General features: G+C 37.8%; 1 protein-coding gene and 1 long non-coding RNA gene across 2 annotated transcripts; one reads left to right on the top strand and one right to left on the bottom strand.

Annotated features, from left to right (window-relative positions):
• The first annotated feature begins 2,694 nt into the window (after window positions 1-2,694).
• LOC109163209 lies at window positions 2,695-3,175 on the top strand. Its single transcript, XR_002051218.1, has 2 exons — window positions 2,695-2,925; window positions 3,102-3,175. It is a non-coding gene; the product is annotated as an uncharacterized LOC109163209 (long non-coding RNA).
• Window positions 3,176-17,537: 14,362 nt separating this feature from the next.
• LOC109163051 lies at window positions 17,538-20,888 on the bottom strand. Its single transcript, XM_019311772.1, has 4 exons — window positions 20,883-20,888; window positions 20,668-20,801; window positions 18,692-18,894; window positions 17,538-17,872 (listed from the first exon to the last, which is right to left on the bottom strand). The coding sequence occupies exons 1-4, from the start codon at window positions 20,886-20,888 to the stop codon at window positions 17,847-17,849; spliced, it is 369 nt and encodes a 122-aa protein (XP_019167317.1). The 3' UTR covers window positions 17,538-17,846.
• Between the last annotated feature and the right edge of the window lie 399 nt (window positions 20,889-21,287).

Raw genomic sequence — 21,287 nt, 5'->3', positions numbered from 1 at the left:
TTAGGGTTTCCCCGTCTGCGTCTGTAGTTTTGTTTTTTTGTTTTTTTTTTTTTTTTGTTTTTTTTTTTTACGGTCTAGCTATTTTTGATATTGTTCGGGTTTTTTTTTTTTGGGTTTTGTTTTCTTTTTTGTTTATGTTCTTACAATTCCATTCTTTTTTTGGTTTAGGGGGGGTTGGGTAGATGTTTGGTACGGATGCATGGTTCTTCAAATCCATAACACTCGGATTAATATTTTCTTTTTGTTTAATTTTGGTGTGTCTGTTTATATAAAATGGTAATCACCTTGTGCGTATCCTTATACCCTTCTCGGTTACAGACCACTTGTTTTCTCAAAACATTACCGTATTTGTTTTTTTTTTTTTTATCAGAGCTGCGACGCACATCAAATCCAACCGCAATAGCATATTTTGTATAGAATTTAATCCCATCTTCAACTGTATCGAATATCTGCCCTACATATGGTTTCAAGCATGCGTCACATTCCGGTAGCCACGACTTAGTACCTCCAGGAGAGACATCCATAACACAAGTCTGTCCATTCGTATTTTCAGCATTCCAGACTGTACCGTCACCACCTGCAACTTATATAATACATTTACATGCATAGATTAGTACACGGAATACTTAGGCTAACCAACACATAAACACGCACGCTTAAATGCACCAACCCATACTGCTATTTAAGCTTAATCCGTTCATTTAATATTAAACAATTAAAATAACGAATACCCTCACGCGTACTTATGCTTTGAGATACAACACTAACAAACTGATTATACTCATGATCATGCTTCAAAAAAATACCACACAATCTACACACAGTTACACCTACCCCTCATTTCCATTTATTTCCTAATTTAATGAATTTAATGAATTTTCTTTGTAGCATGTTGGAATCCTGCTACTAATTTGGAAGTACACTGCTACATGCACTCTCACGCACAAACATGTATATTAAAATGCACAGACCGTCTATTATACTATTCATATGTCATTCGGCTCTTCACCCATCGAAACCGTCCTCACGTACATACCCTACAAACTCAACGCGCACACCGTCATCTAACATTATACAACGACATTAGGGGTTCCCCACTCTGCGAAAACTCCACGCCCAAACACATGCATGAACAGACTCATATATTTACACCCTCACGCCTTTAATTATAATATTCGACTGCATGTCAGCCAATCAACTACACAACCCATCGCCAAACACACGCACAAACCTATATATTTAAACGCACCCACCATCACTTATAATATTCGAATGCCATTCAGCTGATCACCCATTCAAACCCTCCTCACGCACCTACTCTACCAACTTAACGCACACACCATCGTCTAACATTACGTAACGACGTTTAGGCTTCCCCGCTCCACGTAACTCCAATCCCAAACACATGCATGCACAGACCCATATGTTTACAAACACACGCTTTTAATTATAATATTACTATGATTAACACGCACAGACCCATATGTCTACACGCACACGCTTTTAATTACACGCACATACCCTTTTAGCTTCACGCACACACCGTGCACTATGGATTAACAATGTCGCTTTAATTTCCCTCCACCGCGTGGAATCCCTCCCCAACCTAATCCATGCACACACCCATACAATTAAACGCACAGGCCGTGAAATGGCAACAATAAAACTGTTCGCTTCCTCCCAAACGCGCACCACTTGATTGTTTCAGGCACAGACATGCACAATCCACTTCACTCACACGCACAGGCAATCCTTAACAACACTAGGATGTCTTCCACCTACTCAACTCTCATAACCATCACCACGCAAAGACCCAACTAGTTACCGAAATTTAAGCACATGCCCCCCCACAATTACTCTTAAAAGTCACTGCCATACCCCCTAAAACCCCCATCAGGCACACAGCATGTCTGCAGAATGCATTAACCCCCATCTCACATACACTATACTGTGTTATTATTTCCTCTACCATCGTAAAAATAAAATTTAAAAAAAAAAACAAAACAAAAACAAAAACAAAAACAAAAACAAAAACAAACAAACATCGTCGTAAATGAACAACACCATTCTCAACTAAAAAATGACAACTACTACCGCCCGTCAATGTCGAACACTTTGCATACGCCGTTACTAAGTAATGCAATAACTTCCGTTGGAATACTAATACAAAAATCAGGGCAGGAACACATACACGTATTGTCTCCCGCCATGGACAAGCTATGCTTCACCGGTCTTGCGTTATTTTCCGTTGATATTGCTCTCCAGTCACTAATATATATTATTTATTACCATTCATAATTAGTCTATTAATATGCTAAATATTAATAGATTATTCTCACCATAAATAACTCCACAAACACATTTACTCTTTTATCCTTATGCTGCAAATCTGTACTTAATTAATGTATACAACTCAATTAATCTCAACCATCAAATTTAAACGAGTCTATGGTGATGATGGGTTCTCATGATCTCATTTTTAGTAGAGACCTCATGGGAACCAAAGCCTATATATATATATATATGTATATATATATATATATATATATATATATATATATATACTAGTCGCAGGCACGCGCTTTGAAATAATGAGAAATAATGATTAAGTTTGTTGCATATGTTCAATTAGATGTGTATCGATTTAAATTTGTAATTTAAACATGCAGCCAATTCGCTTTCCAAGTTTTCCTCTGGTTGAACAAGTTTTCCTCTTCTATGAGCAAAGGGAAGGAGAGATCATTGGAGCTAGCTAGGTGACCCTAGGTCTAGAAACCACTCAGTTTGGAGTAAAGTTGGGTGCCCAATTCCAACAATCTTCCTTTGAATATCCTCCATGTCATTATATTGACCTGAATGTTATCATTAAACTACTTCTTGGCTATTATTGTGATCATGTCAGGACCTTACAAGTTTAAAAAGAATGTACTTTTTTTTGAATGTTACTAGCTCTATTACATTGTAGTATCTGTTCATATACTCTCTCAACCTACTGAAATACAAAGAGCCAATAACGCCTCCACTAAGGCTCGAACTTACAACCTTCCAAATGGAAGAGTCCAACCCGGGTACCATTAGACCACATAGTCCTGGTTAAAAAGAATGTACTAGTTAAAAGGGACATTCTGGCTATAGTATCAACCTCTATAATAAATCAATAGCTTCATGATTTTCACTTTCCCACACAACAAAAACAACGTCGTTTTATATATGTTTGTTCATATTATTAGTGATGTTCACATTGGATTACCGCCACTGCACTAATCAGGTTTAGTCTAAGTTAATGATGTATTAGTCGACTAAATTAATGCAACAACACATTATTCGAATTGCCTTGGAAAGCGAATTGGCTGCATGTTTAAAATACAAATTTAAATTGATACACATCTAATTGAACACATGCAACAATCTTAATCATTATTTCTCATTGTTCCAAAGCATGATTCTTCCTTTTTCTTTAACAGTCCATATTCAGTTCTACCTCTATGTATCTTAAACAATGCCTTCTCAATATGTATCTGTGAAGTGTAAAGAATATCAGTGCACTGCACACCAAGTGAGCAATAAGATGTGTTCAAACATATGAAGTACTAGAAATGAGAGGATGCCAAATCAATTTTTCAATTTAGTGTTATTTTTTATTTTTTATTTTTTTATGCTACTGAAATCAGTTTTCCATTTTCATACTATCTATTTTATGATTACAAGAATTACAAGAAGTGTTTTCTTTAATCTAATCTTAATTACAAATGTCTAGAGAACCTATATCCATGCCAATATCTCAAAGAAAGAATTGTTGCTACTAAGCACCATTATTTTGGTGATGAGATATGATTTTGAACTCTTTGAACTGCAACTTCTTCTCTTTTCTTTTTTTTTTTTTTTAATTTTTTTAATTTTCTGTACTTGTCTTTTTTTGATACTTTTTACATGATTAATTCTGTACATCCATTAGGCAAGAGGAGTTCAGAGTTATTGTTTGGTTATGAAAATGATTGTTATTGTTTGGTTGACTGGTTTTTAAAACACTACTATGAGTTTGGAATACTCCATTAATAGAAAAATTAATTCCCTTATTTTATAAGGGTTTCATCCCATTATTCATCCTTAGCCTAATCATTCTCATTCCACCCTACTGCCAAACATGCAAAATACTTTTACCAAAACCCATTACCATTACTAAATATTTGATACTCATTCCGATTCCGATTCCCATGTGCAAACTAAATACACCCTAAGTATGGATTCAGTGACAATTTATGTAGTTATAATTCAGTTGTAGTATATCAACATATGAATGAATATCTGCTTTAAGTAAGTGTAAATTAATTATTTACTGGAGTAGTTGTACATTTTCAATTGAAAAAAAAAAATGATATATAACAGTACTTTATTGAAAATTTGCCTCAAAAACCAACTTAGACACAAACAAACAGTATTTCCATCTCTGCCTCTCCAACTCGTTCTGCTTAAAAATGGCAAACAAAAAATTCTTGAGAAAAATTTCTACCTCAACCATTCTAGTCTAATTCCAGTCAGTTCTATCAAAGAACAAGAGGAGTTCCAGCAGTGCAAAACCCAAATTCAACAACGGAAATGTAGCTCTGCTCCACCCCAATATTCTGATTAGTGACAGAAAATTCTTGCGCTCAAACTCAGTCACCCAACAGTTATTACCGGAACTCAAAAATTCCCCTCCAAGAGAACTCACCACATCAGATATCTGGCTGTGATGAGGGCCTCGTTCCAGAGAGTCATGGCCGATCTGGAACGAGGGCGGCGTCGAGGCGGCCATGGGCGCTCTCGTTCCAGATTTGAAGGCCATGGCCGTCTCAACCACCAGCTTCCTCACTGCTGGACAGTCAGTGGTTGTGTTTTATGTTTTTATTATATATACTAGTTTTTTATGTTTTTATTATATATACTAGTTTTTTTAGGCGCATTGGGCGATTGAGATAATGCCCAATGTTTTTTTTTTTTTTTTAAATAAGTACTTTAAAGTATATCAAAGACAAGATTATATTAGAATTATTCATGCATAGATAATTGAATGTTGAATTTGTGTATTTAAATAGGTAATTCTAAGTTTACAAATGCAAGATAATATATTCAAGATTGATTATAATTGTCAATAAAATAATTGTATTGAATCCAAATACGGGACATAAGCAAGAGCAACTAAAAATTAGTGCATACAATATTAAATATATACTAATATTGAAGAGCTAACGGTTGATTGCTGATGGATATATTGGAAATGGCCCCATAATAATAGAGACCCGAGTCCGGGAATGTAATCCGAGCAGCCCAAGAAGAGTCTCAAGCCCGGAGCTTGCCTCCGAGCCTAAAATGATGGGCCTTGACTTAGTCCCACGGCCCACCACATGAGCTTGGATTTAGTCCCATGGCCCTCCACGAATTTAGCAGTAATTGGTGGGAATTTCCTTTGCATAAATAGCCTAGTAATTGTCTTGTGAATGACATGTTCTACCTTTTGTCCTAAACGACTACTTGTAATAGCATTACGTTCCCCTTGTAATAGCTTGATCACTACGATCATAATACAATATACGGTCCCCGCGACCTTACAACATCGTCTATCTGTTCATTTACTATTCGTGTTCTTATCCGGATTTAATAATTCGGGCCACCCCGAGTTAATTAAATCTATCATTGGATTTACTATTCGTGTTCTTATCCGGGTGAGTTAATTAAATTCATCATTGGTGCTCTTGTTGAGAGGTGCTGTACAAGCTCAAGCGTGCTCTCGACTTTTGGTCTAACAGGACTATCACAATCAACTATCATGTCAATTAATTATATCAAGCTCGTGTGTGCCCCTATTTTTTGTCTATAATCTAATCACCGTTGCAATCCACACTGACTCGATCTGCCTCTCGCAATTCCATCATTGGTGAATCGGGACGAAGCCGCAGGCCAGCCCGGAGATCTCAATTTCTGCACAATCATGAATTCCAGCAAAAGGAAAAAATTATAAAATATCTCATTTTTTATGCAATTTCCATTCATCCTCGCCATTTCTTGCCACCATCCTGGAGTCTCAATTTTCTTGAATTCACTCCGATTCGAATTCGGGACAAATGGGTTCCCATCGATCTCCATCGCATTATTTGATCTGATCTGGACTATACATCGGGCCTCCGCAGCACAAAACCTTGCGTATTATGTACTAAGGATCCATACTCTTCTTCTCAACCTCACCAGTTGTTATCTAGAAGGCCGGCCCGCGCGACGCAGGAAGATTTTCAGTGATCCTGTATTTAAGAGCTGCATGCCTCCCCGCCATCTTCTCAAATCCATGAAGTCCTATATTTCCTGCGACATGGTCATATGAATGGGCATGCCGGATTGAAAAATTAATCTGATTGGAGTAGTGGTGCGTTTAAACAGAAGCAAAATCCTAGCAACTTTCTCAAACGCAAAAGCTAGCTGCGTCACCAGGAACTCCCTACCACGTTTCGATCAATGCAGGCGATTGGTCCGAGCTCGATCTGTGATGTTTTTCCTTCATTCCCTGCGATTTTCCCGTGACGGAGAGAGGAAGGTGAGAAGTTAGTGCAATTCGTTCCGCTACCACTGCAATTCCCCGGCAAAACCGGCGAGAACCCATATTTGCAAGCTCCTTGGGCAGGGGTAAATTTGCATGTTGCACTCGACAACATCAAGAGGGGTGACGGCTGTGTGCGTGAGGATTCCGCTGAAGGTGCAGGTGGCATAGAACGCCGGCGAGAACACCTCGATCTTCTTAGAGGGCTCCTTGGGCGCCGGGATCACTAAACCATTTCTGCTCCTCCACCGTCGGCGGCCGGAAGTCTGAGATTAGTCCAAGCTGATGAGACTGGAGACGCCAAGAAGGACGAAGGGGAAGAGTAGTGGAAGCCGGGGATCAGCGACTTGGTGGCCTGGCGTGAGATTTTTTTGGGAACGCCATACAGCATCGGAGTTTCGCAGCGTTGTTGTGTTCTGTACGTTCGCCTGGCTATCCAGATCAGATTACATGTAAACGAAGCAGCGCTCGTTAACAACGCTCCTTGCTCCAGCGGTTACGTTGGAATCCTCATCGTTCGTATTTCGGCCACCCGGATGGCAGATCAGAAAAGCCTTAGCCTTGTCGTGGATCGGAGAATGATGGATGAACCAGATCGGCGGCAGTAGCGACGTGCATTTGACCGTGAGAAGAAGGTTCATACCGGGGGAATATGCGTCCGATGTTGCTCCTATCGCATGGGATTCGCAAATTATAACAGATCCAAGCTTTTTTATTGGAGATCATCATTTCACGTAGATGTTTGGATTGGCTTTACGTTTTTAGTGTACAGTGAAATCTTCCAACAAAATGAGCCAAATGATTCCGCTGCGGGCGCCAATATCGCAAATGCATGAACTAACATATACCATTTTTCATTCATTAATTTTTGTTCACTTTAACATAACATTGGGATCTACGAAGCAATTTTGGGAGGTCCAAATTAAAAGTTTCCAGGCTGCTGCATATATTATATTATTTATCCAACTCGATCATAAAAGCAAGCAGGAATCCACGCTTGTTGTGAGATCGAGCTGGGCCGTATCCAAAGTTGCAGTCAATAATCGCCCAGGATGAGGACAAATATTACAAGATGATTTGTAAAGATGAACTTGTCTCTCTCGCTCTCTTGGGGAATTGAAGAAGAAGACACTGTACTGTTTCGTAAGAAGAGGATGATGAACATACAGGAATATTCAATTATGAAGATGCTGAGGGGTCTCGATCTGCATGACAATGCAGGTGTGGTACGGTGCTGGTCATGAATCATGATGGTATGCAAATTTGACACGTAAGTTTAATTTATCTTATCTTTGTTCCTAGACTCTACCTACAAATTACAAGAATTATTATACTTGCTGGATATGCATCAAAACTCTCAAGACCTAAACTATTTAAGCTGAATGCATGCAATGCATCTCGTATCCCAAGTTTACATATGACACAAAAAGAGTACTCATAATATACCTCTGGTCACCTGACTACAACAGCTCAATGGAGACTGAAATGCGATATAAATGTAGAAGAATTGTGATATGATTGCCTCTCACTGGAATGCCATGTGGGCACTTTGAATTATTTAGCTAAATATAATGGTTGGTCTAATATATGGTCGTGGCCGTGCGCGTGTGCCCCGACTTTGGCATTCTCTAACGGTGATACGGGCCCGTCCTCGCTCACTACCTGGTGGAGAGCCAATTTTTTGGTTATTACATTTACGTTGGTCTGCCCAACTATCCGTTATGATATAGAAGTGTTCCTCCGATTGCAAAATTAGTCCGAGTTACGGGCCAATTCCGATTGTAAAAAAAAAAAAAAAAACATATATATTGCTCGCTCAATGCATTCCCTAAGGGTCAGCACGGGATCCGTACCCACTAGCTACCTGACAGAAGAACCTTTCCGTGGCCGAGCCTCTAGCTCGGGCACAAAAATGTTAACATCACCCTAAGGGGGCACGAGGTCTGACCTCGCGTACTAACCCCGACGGAAGAGCTTAACGGCACAAGTCCGGTGACTTGGGGTCGAAGGGCTACCCTAAGGGGGCACGAGGTCCGACCTCGAGTACCAACCCCGACGGAAGAGCTTAACGGCACAAGTCCGGTGACTTGGGGTCGAAGGGCTACCCTAAGGGGGCACGAGGCCCGACCTCGCGTACTACCCCGACGGAAGAGCTTAACGGCCTAAGTCCGGTGACTTAGGGTCGAAGGGCTACCCTAAGGGGGCACGAGGTCCGGCCTCGCGTACCAACCCCGACGGAAGAGTTTTGGACTGAGAGTACTCTTGGCCAAATAACTACATACTACCCAAAAAAAAAAAAAAACAAAGCAAAATCACGCAAGCAAGAATCTAATAAACGACCCCGCGTCGTCCCGGCAGCCCGTTCTCGAACGGAGAGGACTCGGATCACGGATTCAAGTACAAGGCTAAAAGTTTTACAGGTGTTGGCCAGAATAAGCAAAATATTTCTATTCAAGTTGACGCGCGCTGAAGCATTCATCCAAGCATGGAGCCTCGAAGCGGCTTCGATTAGGCCAAATGTTTACTCTCTCTCGTTGTCGACTTCTCGCAACTTAGAGAGTGGGGGGGACTGATGATGGATATATTGGAAATGGCCCAATAATAATAGAGACCCGAGTCCGGGAATGTAATCCGAGCAGCCCAAGAAGAGTCTCAAGCCCGGAGCTTACCTCCGAGCCTAAAATGATGGGCCTTGACTTAGTCCCACGGCCCACCACATGGGCTTGGATTTAGTCCCATGGCCTTCCACGAATTTAGCAGTAATTGGTGGGAATTTCCTTTGCATAAATAGCCTAGTAATTGTCTTGTGAAGGACATGTTCTACCTTTTGTCCTAAACGACTACTTGTAATAGCATTACGTTCCCCTTGTAATAGCTTGATCACTACGATCATAATACAATATACGGTCCCCGCGACCTTACAACATCGTCTATCTGTTCATTTACTATTCGTGTTCTTATCCGGGTTTAATAATTCGGGTCACCCCGAGTTAATTAAATACATCATTGGATTTACTATTCGTGTTCTTATCCGGGTTTAATAATTCGGGCCACTCCGAGTTAATTAAATCTATCATTGGTGCTCTTGTTGAGAGTTGCTGTACAAGCTCGAGCGTGCTCTATGCTTTTGGTCTAACAGGACTATCACAATCAACTATCATATCAATTAATTATATCAAGCTCGTGTGTGCCCCTATTTTTTGTCTATAATCACCGTTGCAATCCACACTGGCTCGATCTGCCTCTCGCAATTCCATCATTGGTGAATCGGGACGAAGCCGCAGGCCAGCCCGGAGATCTCAATTTCTGCACAATCATGAATTCCAGCAAAAGGAAAAAATTACAAAATATCTCATTTTTTATGCAATTTCCATTCATCCTCGCCATTTCTTGCCACCATCCTGGACATTGCGAGATAGTTTCTCACTTCAATTTGTTGTGTGATTTGAATACTCTTTTTGTCAATAAATCCCCCAAATAGTTAATATGATTAATTTAATTATATTATATTATATTATTTTATTTTAAAAAACAATTATTATTATTATTATTATTATTATCATTATTATTATTATTATTATTATCATTATCATTATCATTATCATTATCATTATCATTATCATTATCATTATCATTATCATTATACCTAAGTCATTTTACATGTTAATCTAAACAACAAATTTTTTCAAATATTTTTTTTCCAACCGTTGATATAATTCGCTGGTCAAATCTGTTAATATAATCCGCTAACACTAACCGCTAACTGCTGATTGTCAAACAAGGACATTGCGAGGTAGTTCTCACTTCAATTTTTTGTGTGATTTGAATAATATCTTTGTCAACCAATCTCTCAAGTAGTTATTATGATTCGCTTTATTAATTAATTTTTTTTAATTTTTTAATGGTATTAATAAAATACTTGGTAAATAAATATATAGCATTATTTTGTATTATAACTTTGATATTTAATTAAAAAATAGTGCACAAAAAAAGATAATAGACAATGTAGTGAATATAATCAATTGATGAATTTGAATGTAAAGAATATTTACATTGGAGAGAAATAATGACAATATAACTAATAAAATTATTTCTCTTAATTAATTTATTGATAATGATTAATTTTTTTTTTAATAAACACAATGTAGGAATAATGTAGCGAATATAATCAATTGATGAATTTGAATGTAAAGAATTTTTATATTGGAGAAAAAAAAAAGACAATATAACTAATGGAATTATTTATTTTATTTAATTTATTGATAATGAATAATTTTTTTTTGAATAAAGACATTGTAGACACATAATTCTAAATTAAAGAAATGCATATGTATTATTTTTTGTTTTAGCTACTAAATTATTATTTATTAATTTAATAAGAGTAAAATAGAGTACTAATTATGCCAACTTTGATTGGGATGGGGTTCGAACCTAAGACCTTTCTTATTGAAATCAATGAAAACGGTGAACTAACAGAAATTAACGGAAAAGATAATATTTAACGGAAAAGTTAATGGATAATCATATTCATTAGGGATAAATTAGGAAATTTTAACGAAAAATTAAAATCTGATCAATCTGGGCCATTCATTTGATTAAAAAAATTGACCGCCATTTTTTCTACCCATTATATAGGCCTAACTCTCTTGGGCTCTTATTAGTATAGAAGATATAATATATATTTTAATAAATAAACAAGGAAAAATTACGTCTTTAGTTCCTGAGTTATAACTAAGTTCCGACTCAGTCCCAAAGTTATGGCCATATCCGAGTTTAGTCTTTCAGTTATGAGCAAAGTGGCGAGTTTGGTCCCTAGCGTTAATATTCTGTCTGCAGCTAACGAAAATTTAAAAATAATTTAATAATAGAGGGGTAAAATAGAAATTTCAAATTATAATACCCTTCTTATGTTGAAACCCATTACACAACAGTCATTATTTTCTTCTTATACCTTCAATCGAAGGTCTTTTTCTTCTCCAAGCTCTGAAATCTCAAATTCGTATGCTTTCAAGCTGCTAAATTCATAAATAAGTTGTTTCTCTATTTTATATGTTTAAATAAATAATCAATATTCTCTATTGTATTTATGAGCAATAAAAAAGTAACTTGGAGGAGGTGTTCTTCATAAAGAATATTGACTACTTTTTTCTTGATAATCAATATCCAAGTTACTTTTTTCTTGATATAAAATAGAGAATATTGATTATTTATTTAAACATATAAAATAGAGAAACAACTTGCCTATGAATTTCGCAACTTGGAAGTGGATGAATTTGAGACTTCAGAGCTTGGGGAAGAAAAAGACCTTCGATTATAGATATAAGAAAAAAATAATGACGGTTGCACAATGGGTTTCAACATGAGAAATAGATTATAATTTGAAATTCCTATTTTACCCCTCTATTATTAAATTGTTTTTAAATTTTCCGTTAGCTGCAGATAGAATATTAACGCTAGGGGCCAAACTCGTCACTTTGCTCATAATTGAGAGACTAAACTAGGATACTGTCATAACTTAGGGACTGAGTCGAAACTTGATTTTAACTCAAGGACTAAAGATGCAATTTTCTCAATAAACAAATAAAATTTATATAAAAAAAAAAAACCAAAAAAAAAAGTATTTTAAAAATACATGTATCAACTATGTGAAGACTTAACCGGTTAAAGTGTTAAACAAGTCACTTTGAACTTAATTAGATAATTTTACAGATTTAGGGGATTTGATTGAATTTTTTTTTTTTTAATTATGAACCTAATTACACTATTCGGTCGCTTTAATCTTTTTCCTTGGTAAAATTGTAGAAGTGATAAAAGTGGGTGAATTTCAATTCACATGAAGAGCAGCAGCTCATTTTGTCCCCGTTTGAGACGAGTGTTGCTATTTGCACCACTCTTTGATTAAAATGGGGTATAAAGTACATTGAAAATATAAAAAAAATGATAATTTATAATAAATACATAGGTGGCGCAAATAGCCTAATGAGTGGTCAAAATGCTATTTGCACCACCATAATAAAACTGCATTTATTAGATTCAAGTAATAATTAATTAATTCAAAATTTAATTAAAAAAAAAAATGAAACGTCGCCTTCTCCGGTGAGAAGGCGACGGACTGCCTTCTCACCGGAGAAGGTAACTGGGCTGCCTTCTCCGGTGAGAAGGCAACCCAGTGGGTCGCCTTCTTACCGGAGAAGGCAACCCACTGTGGGCTGCCTTCTCGCCGGAGAAGGCAACCCGGTAGAAATCTACCTGGGTCGCCTTCTTCGGTGAGAAGGCAGTCCGTCGCCTTCTCACCAGAGAAGGTGACGGATCTCCTTCTTTTTTCTCTCTTTATTTTTTTTAATGTTGATTTTAAAAAATAATAATAAATATTACTTTTTGACCACATTTATTAATGGTGGTCAAATAGCACTTTGCTATTTGTACCACCTATAAAGTTATTTGACCTATTATATAGGTGGTGCAAATAGCAAAATAGGTGGTGTGAATAGAATTTTCCTTTGAGACTTGCAATAATAACAGCCTCACTTCTGTCTTTTGATATGAATACATATTTGAGTATTTTGACTTCTGTTCAAAACTTTTTTTTTGAGTATTTTTACCATAAATAGCGATCCACTGTAGACCATAAAATTAAATTAAAGGAATAAGGGTCAAATAGGCCATCGAACTGCACTCAATAATGCAATTAGGCCACCGAACTTTAAAAAGCTACAATTGGGTCCCTGAACTAACGAATTCTATTCAATTAGTCTAATTTATAGGTTTCCAAGTTGTTAGCAGGTCACCCCTTTTCAAAAATTTTTTTTAATTATTATTTAAAATAATTATTTAATATTAATAATTAAAAAAAAAAAAAAAAAACAGATCGACACGCCGGAGACGAAGAAGGTTTCTTCGTCTCCGGCCATGGAGACGGAGACGAAGAAACCTTCTCCGTCTTCGTCTCCATGGCCGGAGACGATATCTTCTTCTTTTTTTTTTTTTTTTAAAATAATTATTTTAAATAATAATTTTTTTAAAATATTATAAATTAGGGGTGACCTGCTAACAACCTTCAAAACCTACAAATTGGACTAATTGAATAGAATTAGTTAGTTCAGGGAGCTAATTGTTGCTTTTTAAAGTTCGGTGACCTAATTGCATTATTGGGTGCAATTCGATGGCCCATTTGACCCTTATTCCTAAATTAAATTAAAAATTCCATAATTAAGAGACTCCTCATTTGTCATTTTTGGGAGATTTTTGTAGCATTTTTGCTCATGTGGAAGAGATTAGAGAGTGGAGAGAAGGTTGAAGTTGCCTTGTAAAAATTGATTTTTGGGGCTCAATGTTACGTAACTCATGCGCGCCCAGCAAGCGCGTGCATTGCATGCACCAACTAGGCGCCTTAGTTCCTTTGCTTTTTTTTTCTTTTTTAGTCATTTCCCTTCTCTCCGCGTTCTAAGTTCTCTCTCCTAGTCATCTTTGCAAAAATCAAATAAAATCCACATCTAATGAGGTTACTCTAAAGAATGAAAATTCTTTAATATCGATTTTTTATGCGCTTATTTTGAAATGGAAAAAAGTGCATATTTTAAAAAGTAAGAAATAGAAAAATAAGATGATTATATTGCATGTCATTTTATAATTGAACGTATAAATTAAAAAATATATATAATTTTTAACTTATACAAACTATATTTTTAATGGTAATGGTTTTTTTTAATAATCACAGTTTGTATTCGTTTTTTACATGAAAGCCCAGAATTTGGATTTTTAATAATGAAGTTCGCTTCATTTAATTAAGATATAATATTCAAAAAATAAAGTTAAGATATATATGTATTTTTTGAGGAATACGAAGAATCATATTAATTTTTTGAGCTAGTCTCAAATTTTAGACCCATAACTTTGAGTAATGTGATATACAGGGTTATGGGTAAAATGATTACAGTCAGGATGAAGCCATTAATGGATGAAATAATTTCTGATACACAGAGTGTCTTTATACCTGACAGATTGATTACAGATAATATTCTAATTGCTGCAGAGGTTGACCATTATTTAAACAAAAAGCAGTGTGGTGTAGTTGGGTGGGGTGCCTTAAAGTTGGATATGGCAAAGGTATATGACCGCATGGAGTGGCCCTTCTTGCGTAGTATGTTAATAGCATTGGGTTTTGATAATAGATGGGTGGATCTAATTATGATGTGTGTAACTACTGTGTCTTACAATATAAAGTTGAATGGCTCTAGAAGCACGCCTATCATCCCGACCCGTGGGCTGAGACAAGGCGACCCCTTGTCCCCATATCTTTTTATTATTTGTGCAAAGGGACTTTCTGTACTACTACAGCAGGCACAGACACAAGGACTGATACATGGGTGTAGAGTTGCGAGAGGTGCACCCCCTATCTCTCATCTGTTTTTTTGCGGATGACAGTTTATTGTTCTTTAAAGTAAATATTCAGGAGGCAGATGTGATAAAACAGTGTTTAGCACGATATGAAAATTTTTCTGGGCAGGTGGTGAATTACCACAAGTCTAGTATATGCTATAGCAAAAACACGCAGGAGGAGGACAAAGATAATGTGGCACAGATTCTGGGAGTTGCCCAGGCTCCCAATTTTGCGAAATATTTGCGTCTCCCCTCTTTCATTGGGAAATATTTGCGTCTCCCCTCTTTCATAGGGAGAAATAAGAAGGCAACTTTTTCATATATTGAGGATAGTGTCATGGAATAAAAAATTGTTGTCACAAGCTGGCAAAGAAGCCTTATTGAAAAGTGTGGCCCAAACTATGCCTACCTTCTCAATGAGTGTTTTCTTATTACCTGTGGGGATTTGCACAGCAATTGAGCGGACAATGAACCGGTATTGGTGGGGAACTGGAAATGATCGGGGTATCCATTGGAAGGCCTGGGACAGATTGTGTATACCAAAGAAGTATGGAGGTTTGGGTTTTAAGGAGTTACATGCTTTCAACATAGCAATGCTAGGTAAACCTGACTCTTTGGTCTCAAGGGTTTATAAGGCAAGGTACTACCCAAAAGGGACCTTTTATAATGCTAGTATGGGAAATAATTCCAGTTTCTGCTGGCGCAGTATTATGGCGGCACAGGATATGGTTTGTGGTGGTGTCAGGCGCAGAATTGGGAATGGAGAAACAACTCTTATTTAGGATCACCTATGGCTCCAAGACCAGCAGGACCCAATGATCCACACAGAAAAGCCCCCTTATTTGAACGATGCAACTGTTATGGGACTGATAGATAAGGAAATACAAACCTGGGATCAGAATATTCTGGCGGATATTTTTAACCCGGTGTAGCTCGTATATCCAAAATACCAGTATCACCGGACTATGAGGACATGTGGTATTGGCATGGGGATCAGGGAGGTAATTATACTGTGAAAAGTGGCTACAGGCACATTGTTGGAAATTATGATAACACTGCAACTGTGTTTGATAACTGGGTGAGTTTATGGAAGCTCAAAATCCCCCCAAATAGAAAACATTTTTGTGGAAAGCTTTGAATGATATTCTCCCTACCACAGCAAATTTGATTATAAAGAGAGTGAAAATTCAACCTACATGTGCCGTGTGTGGGATTATGAATGAAGATACAATGCATGCTTTAGTAACATGCAATTATGCTAGTTCCATTTGGGCTCAATCTCACCTTCCAATCCCCATGATTACAACACATATTTTTTATACTTGGTTTAGTGATCTATTAAATATTTTAGACACTGACCAGATTATTCACGCAGCTGCAATCTTATACTATATTTGGAGAACCAGAAACGGAGCGGTATGGGATGCGTACCTGCCGTGGCCGCAAAAGGTGGTTGCTTCGGCCAATGCCGTGGTGCATGCATGGAGTCAGGTCCATCCGTGTCGGCACAACCTGCATGGACCGACGGCCCCTGGGGCGCACCACTCTGCCGTTACCACGACGCCCGTACAGCAGCAAACAACCCTTGTCGAAGCCGAGTCAGTGCCGCCAGATCACCACGAGCCAGCACGAAAATGCTATTTCGACGTTGGTTTTATGCCAACCACCGGAAAAGCCACGGTGGGGGCGGTCCTGATCGACGAAGAGGGGGGATATATATCGGCATTCAGTGCACTCTTGCCGGACTGTCTTTCTCCGCTTATGGCCGAAGCACTTGCATGCAAAGAAGCCTTGTCTTGGCTATGGGGTCGTGGGGAACAATCGATAAAATTATTCACAGATTTTTTAACGTTAAAGCAATACCTGTCAAACGCAACTACCTCACTCCGAACTTATGTTGGCTATGCCGTTGATGCCTATAGAGCACGCATCGTCTCTTTTGATTATTGCCCAGTAATTTTTATTCCTAGATTAGAGAACTATTTAGCTCATAGTTTAGCTTCTTCTGCTTTTATTCACGCTACTACTATGTATTCGGACTATGTTCCTCCCGACTCTATTTCGGAATATTTTGAATAAATGCCATGCCAGCCACTTTCAAAAAAAAAAATATTAATTTTTTGAGTTAATTCCAGTAATGGCCCTCTGACTATAGTAATTTTTCAAATTTAGTCATTGTTTTTTAATTTGGACGAATTAAACCATTGACTATCAAAATCGTTTCACCATTAGTCCTCCTGTGAACCTAGCGTTAGTTAGGTGTTAAAAGCTAGGGTAAAAGTGTCTATTCATATAATGGATATCTTCTTCCCATTCGTTTCAATGGCGTGAATGGCGCTCAAAGCAAGATTTTTAGTTCCAAGTATTTGAAGGTAGCATACGAGCTCCTTAAGGAGGTAGTTAATGTCAGCAAAGGAATAAAAGCTGACGTTGAATCACCCAAAGGTGCTGATTCCCAAGCCAAAGTATCGCCGAGACTCCTTCGAGTCACCGACGTGGGACAAACCAAAGTCGAGAGTAGCAGCAAAAACTGCAGCACTAAGCTCGTAAACATTCAAATCATCCTCGTCACTCAAAAAAGTCAAATTCATTCCAATCTTGATCATTTAAATTTCATAATTTTTGTAGGTAGAGTAGAGGTATAGACAATATCATCAGCAAATGCACTTACTGATATCTTGGTTTGAGAAAGCAACTGGAAGTGGTTTCGCGAAAACCTACACGGCAGTGACGTTGCAGACAATCTTCGATTTCACAGTTTTCCATGCTGTTGTGGACGGCCAAAGCTGCTTCCGCTAGATCAGAGCCCCCCTAATGTATATCCATTTCTCGACCGGAGGGTTTTACAACTCCAACACAGGTGACCACTTGCCGCTGCCGCACGAGCAGTGGATATCAGCTAGACCCAAATTAAATCACGTGGATCTGTAGAAGGCACATGCACGTGAGAGCAAATGAAGTAATTGAAGTACCAATTTGAAGATATGCTGTAGGAAACATCAAATCGGAGATGTAAATATGCGGTAGGAAACATGGTTTGTGCATCGGCAGACAACTTTGTAATTCTTTCCAAAAACTTTAGTTATGCAATTCAGCAGGGTCAGGTTTTAGATTTTTATAGTCATGTTCTAGTAAATAAATGAGGCCCTACTAAACTCACAATCTTTAAAACAAATATCCTAATTTTTTCTAATAATAATGTGGGAAAATGTTATTTTGCTAAAAGAAAAAGCCAAAAGACATATTATGAAATAAATAAATAAATAATAATAATAATAATAATAATAATAATAATAATAATAATAATAATAATAATGTACGCAAACTCGCAATGCAAAAAGATTTAAAAAAATAAGGAGATGTCCAAACTCCAAAGTCGAAGCAGCATGCAAGTTTCAAAACTTTGACCTCCAAGTTAAAATATAATAAACGCACATTCCTACCATTTCTTCATGGAGCCTTTTTAAGTTTAATTGAAAACTTTTAGTTTTTATTTCTAAACTAGCTAAGTAAAAACTAAATATTGAGCTGGGCCCGCAGCTTGCACAATCCAAAATTTGGCCTTGCAATTCAGATATGATGATACACTAATGTATATTTTGAAAACAACAAGGATAGATATATGCAGAAACACAGTGTGGCTTTTAAAAAAAAGTTTAGTTTACTGTTAGTTTGGTAAAACTTAATGAAATGTTGATATAGTATATATAGGTAGCAATAAATGTACGTACATCAAGGATTTACCATAATCCTCAAAACAAGGAAGAAAACCAGTCACGACTACAGAAAATTGTGCAGTTTTGGGGCTCCAATGAAGTTTTTGATCAAGACACAATCCATGCATTTGAAAATGAGATGATTTGTGGGCTCCTTGCAAATTCTTTTGGAGTTCCTCAACGTGACTTGCAAACTCTTGCTGCAGATCACTCTGCGGCTCTGATCTGCTACTACAAGTATCCAGGAAAGCCCAAGAGATCAGGAAGAAGAAACTCAGTAGAGAAAATGACCTTTTTAGCCCTTCACTAACGTCTATCTAACTCTTAGTTAAGAGAAGGACCAATGGGTGGAACAATTCTGATAGCCAAGGGTTTATTTTGTCCAAATTAAAAGATAAGGATCAAATTTGAAAATTCACAATAGTCGGAGGACTATTGCTGGAATTAACTCCTAATTTTTATCATGCCAATGACTTTGTGATCTAGTGGCATGAAGTGACTCACCCAAATGGGAGGTTATGATACTACTACATTGTAACAGAGTCAATAGTACTAAAAAAAATACTAATTTTTATCATACACCATGAATAATATAGAGTTAATTCCAGCAATGGTCTTCTGACTATATTAATCTTCCACAATTGGTCCTCGACTTTTAATTTGGATAATTTAGACACTTGACTTTTGAATTCTTTCAATGTTGGTCCTTTCGTTAGATGAAAGTTAAGTGAACGTGATACGATCCCACATCGGCTCCACAAGAGATTGTGGAGTGGCACTTAAGTCGGGGCCAAACCTCATTGAGAGGTCAGAGTGTGGTGGAAAAGGGCTACCTGGAAGAGGGCTACCGGGTGCTTGATAAAGTTCAAAGGGCACTCATCCGGTGCCAGCCTAGCGGAGGGAAGAGTCCTAGCTTTTATGGTGGAGTTAGGGTCTTGGCTTGAATACCGTATCAGGACCTTAAATTAAAGGGTAAAGTAGTCATTTCAACTACTCAGATCCATTATGTTTAGGCTTTGTTCTTCGACCAAAGCGCCGGCTCAGGACCTTAAATTATGGGTTCCATCCGTTCAGGCTCGGAAAGTTCGAGAAATTGGCCCCTAAAGCTTTCTTAAAAGCAAGGACCACTACGGGAGGTCAAACCAAGGATTTATGGAAGTAAGCGCCAGCTCAGGACCTTAAATTATGGGTTCCACCCGTTCAGGCTCGGAAAGTTCGAGTTGGACTCGTTGAACCAAAATTTGGCTAAGAACGTCAACGGAGACATCATTGGGACAAGGACTGAAAAAAGACTCGGCCGAGGACAAGGACTAAAGAGCGTTTGGCTAAGAACGTCGCCGGAGACATCGTTTGGAATCTTGTGGTTACGAGAATCTACTTGGTTGAACCGTAAATTGCCAATAATCTGTAAACCTAGTTTCTAAAGGTGAGACCTCTCTTGTCTTGTATACTCGGCAATCCCCCTTGTAAAACACCAGATTTCAAAAAAATTACAGTAAATACAGTGGGATTTTTACCCAGTGGCAGTAGATTATAGATTCATAGGGATACACAAATCTCCATCCCAATTGTTCACTTTTCACCATTGTTTTCTTCTCCCTACTTTTTCACCATTGCCGCTAATCACCCTGCAAGTCAATGTTGAAAAAATCGCTAGGCGCTCTCTAGGCGCCTGGGGACCGCCTAGAACGCCTAGGCAGGCGCCTAGAACGCCTAGGAAGCCGACCGCTTAGCGCCTAGGCGCGATTTTTGCAACACTGCTGCAAGTTATAGTAGCAGAACCATAGATTCACAGGGGGTTGTGCGGCAAGAGCAGAAAAATTCATCCACCATCGCAAGATATCTCCGGTCGCAAGAAGAAACAGAAAATTCCGGAAGCCAAATTTTCAACCATAGCCAAAACCCAGTTCGACAGAGTCTGATTTGACAAAAGGAACTAAATTTGACTTCATTTTAGGACTGTGTTTTAAGACCAAGATTCCATAAGAGGTTTCGTGTTTTTACCAGTTGGCGGTGATAGATAGAGAGAGAGACTTCTTCCAGCGACAAGGCTCGGTAGCGGCGGCGACCTCCGGTGAAGGCAGCAACCAGGAGACCCGGCGACCTCTGGCCTTTGCTCTCTTGCAATTTATAATTTCCTGAACTGATTAAAGAGGAAATATATATACACTCAATACTTGAAAGGACGTTTTTACCTCTCAAATTGACGTCCACTTAACCTTCATCTGACGGAAGGACCAACATTAGAAAGAATTTGAAGTCGGTGGTCTAAATTGCCCAAATTAAAAGTTGGAGATCAATTGTGAAAAATCAACATAATCGGAAGACCATTGTTGAAATTAACTCGAATAATATATAATATAATACATTATATGATGTGATTTGAAAGGTATATGAAATTATGAATGAATACAATAATGTACCTACAACATTTCATATTTTAAGAAAACAAATTAATTTTGGCCCACTGTCCATGAAGCCACATGAGTTGAGCTTGCAAAATCCATTTTTTCACAAGTCAACATTTTATTTCAATCGTTATGCGTTGGACCCGTGTCCAGCATACTTGCTGGACACGGGTAACAGTGCCGTTAAGCACTGTTATCTCCTTTTTTTTTTTTTTT

Source organism: Ipomoea nil, unplaced genomic scaffold, assembly GCF_001879475.1.
Source record: "Ipomoea nil cultivar Tokyo-kokei standard unplaced genomic scaffold, Asagao_1.1 scaffold2975, whole genome shotgun sequence".
NCBI classification, from domain to species: domain Eukaryota; kingdom Viridiplantae; phylum Streptophyta; class Magnoliopsida; order Solanales; family Convolvulaceae; genus Ipomoea; species Ipomoea nil.
This window is presented reverse-complemented; position numbering and strand designations above follow the sequence as displayed.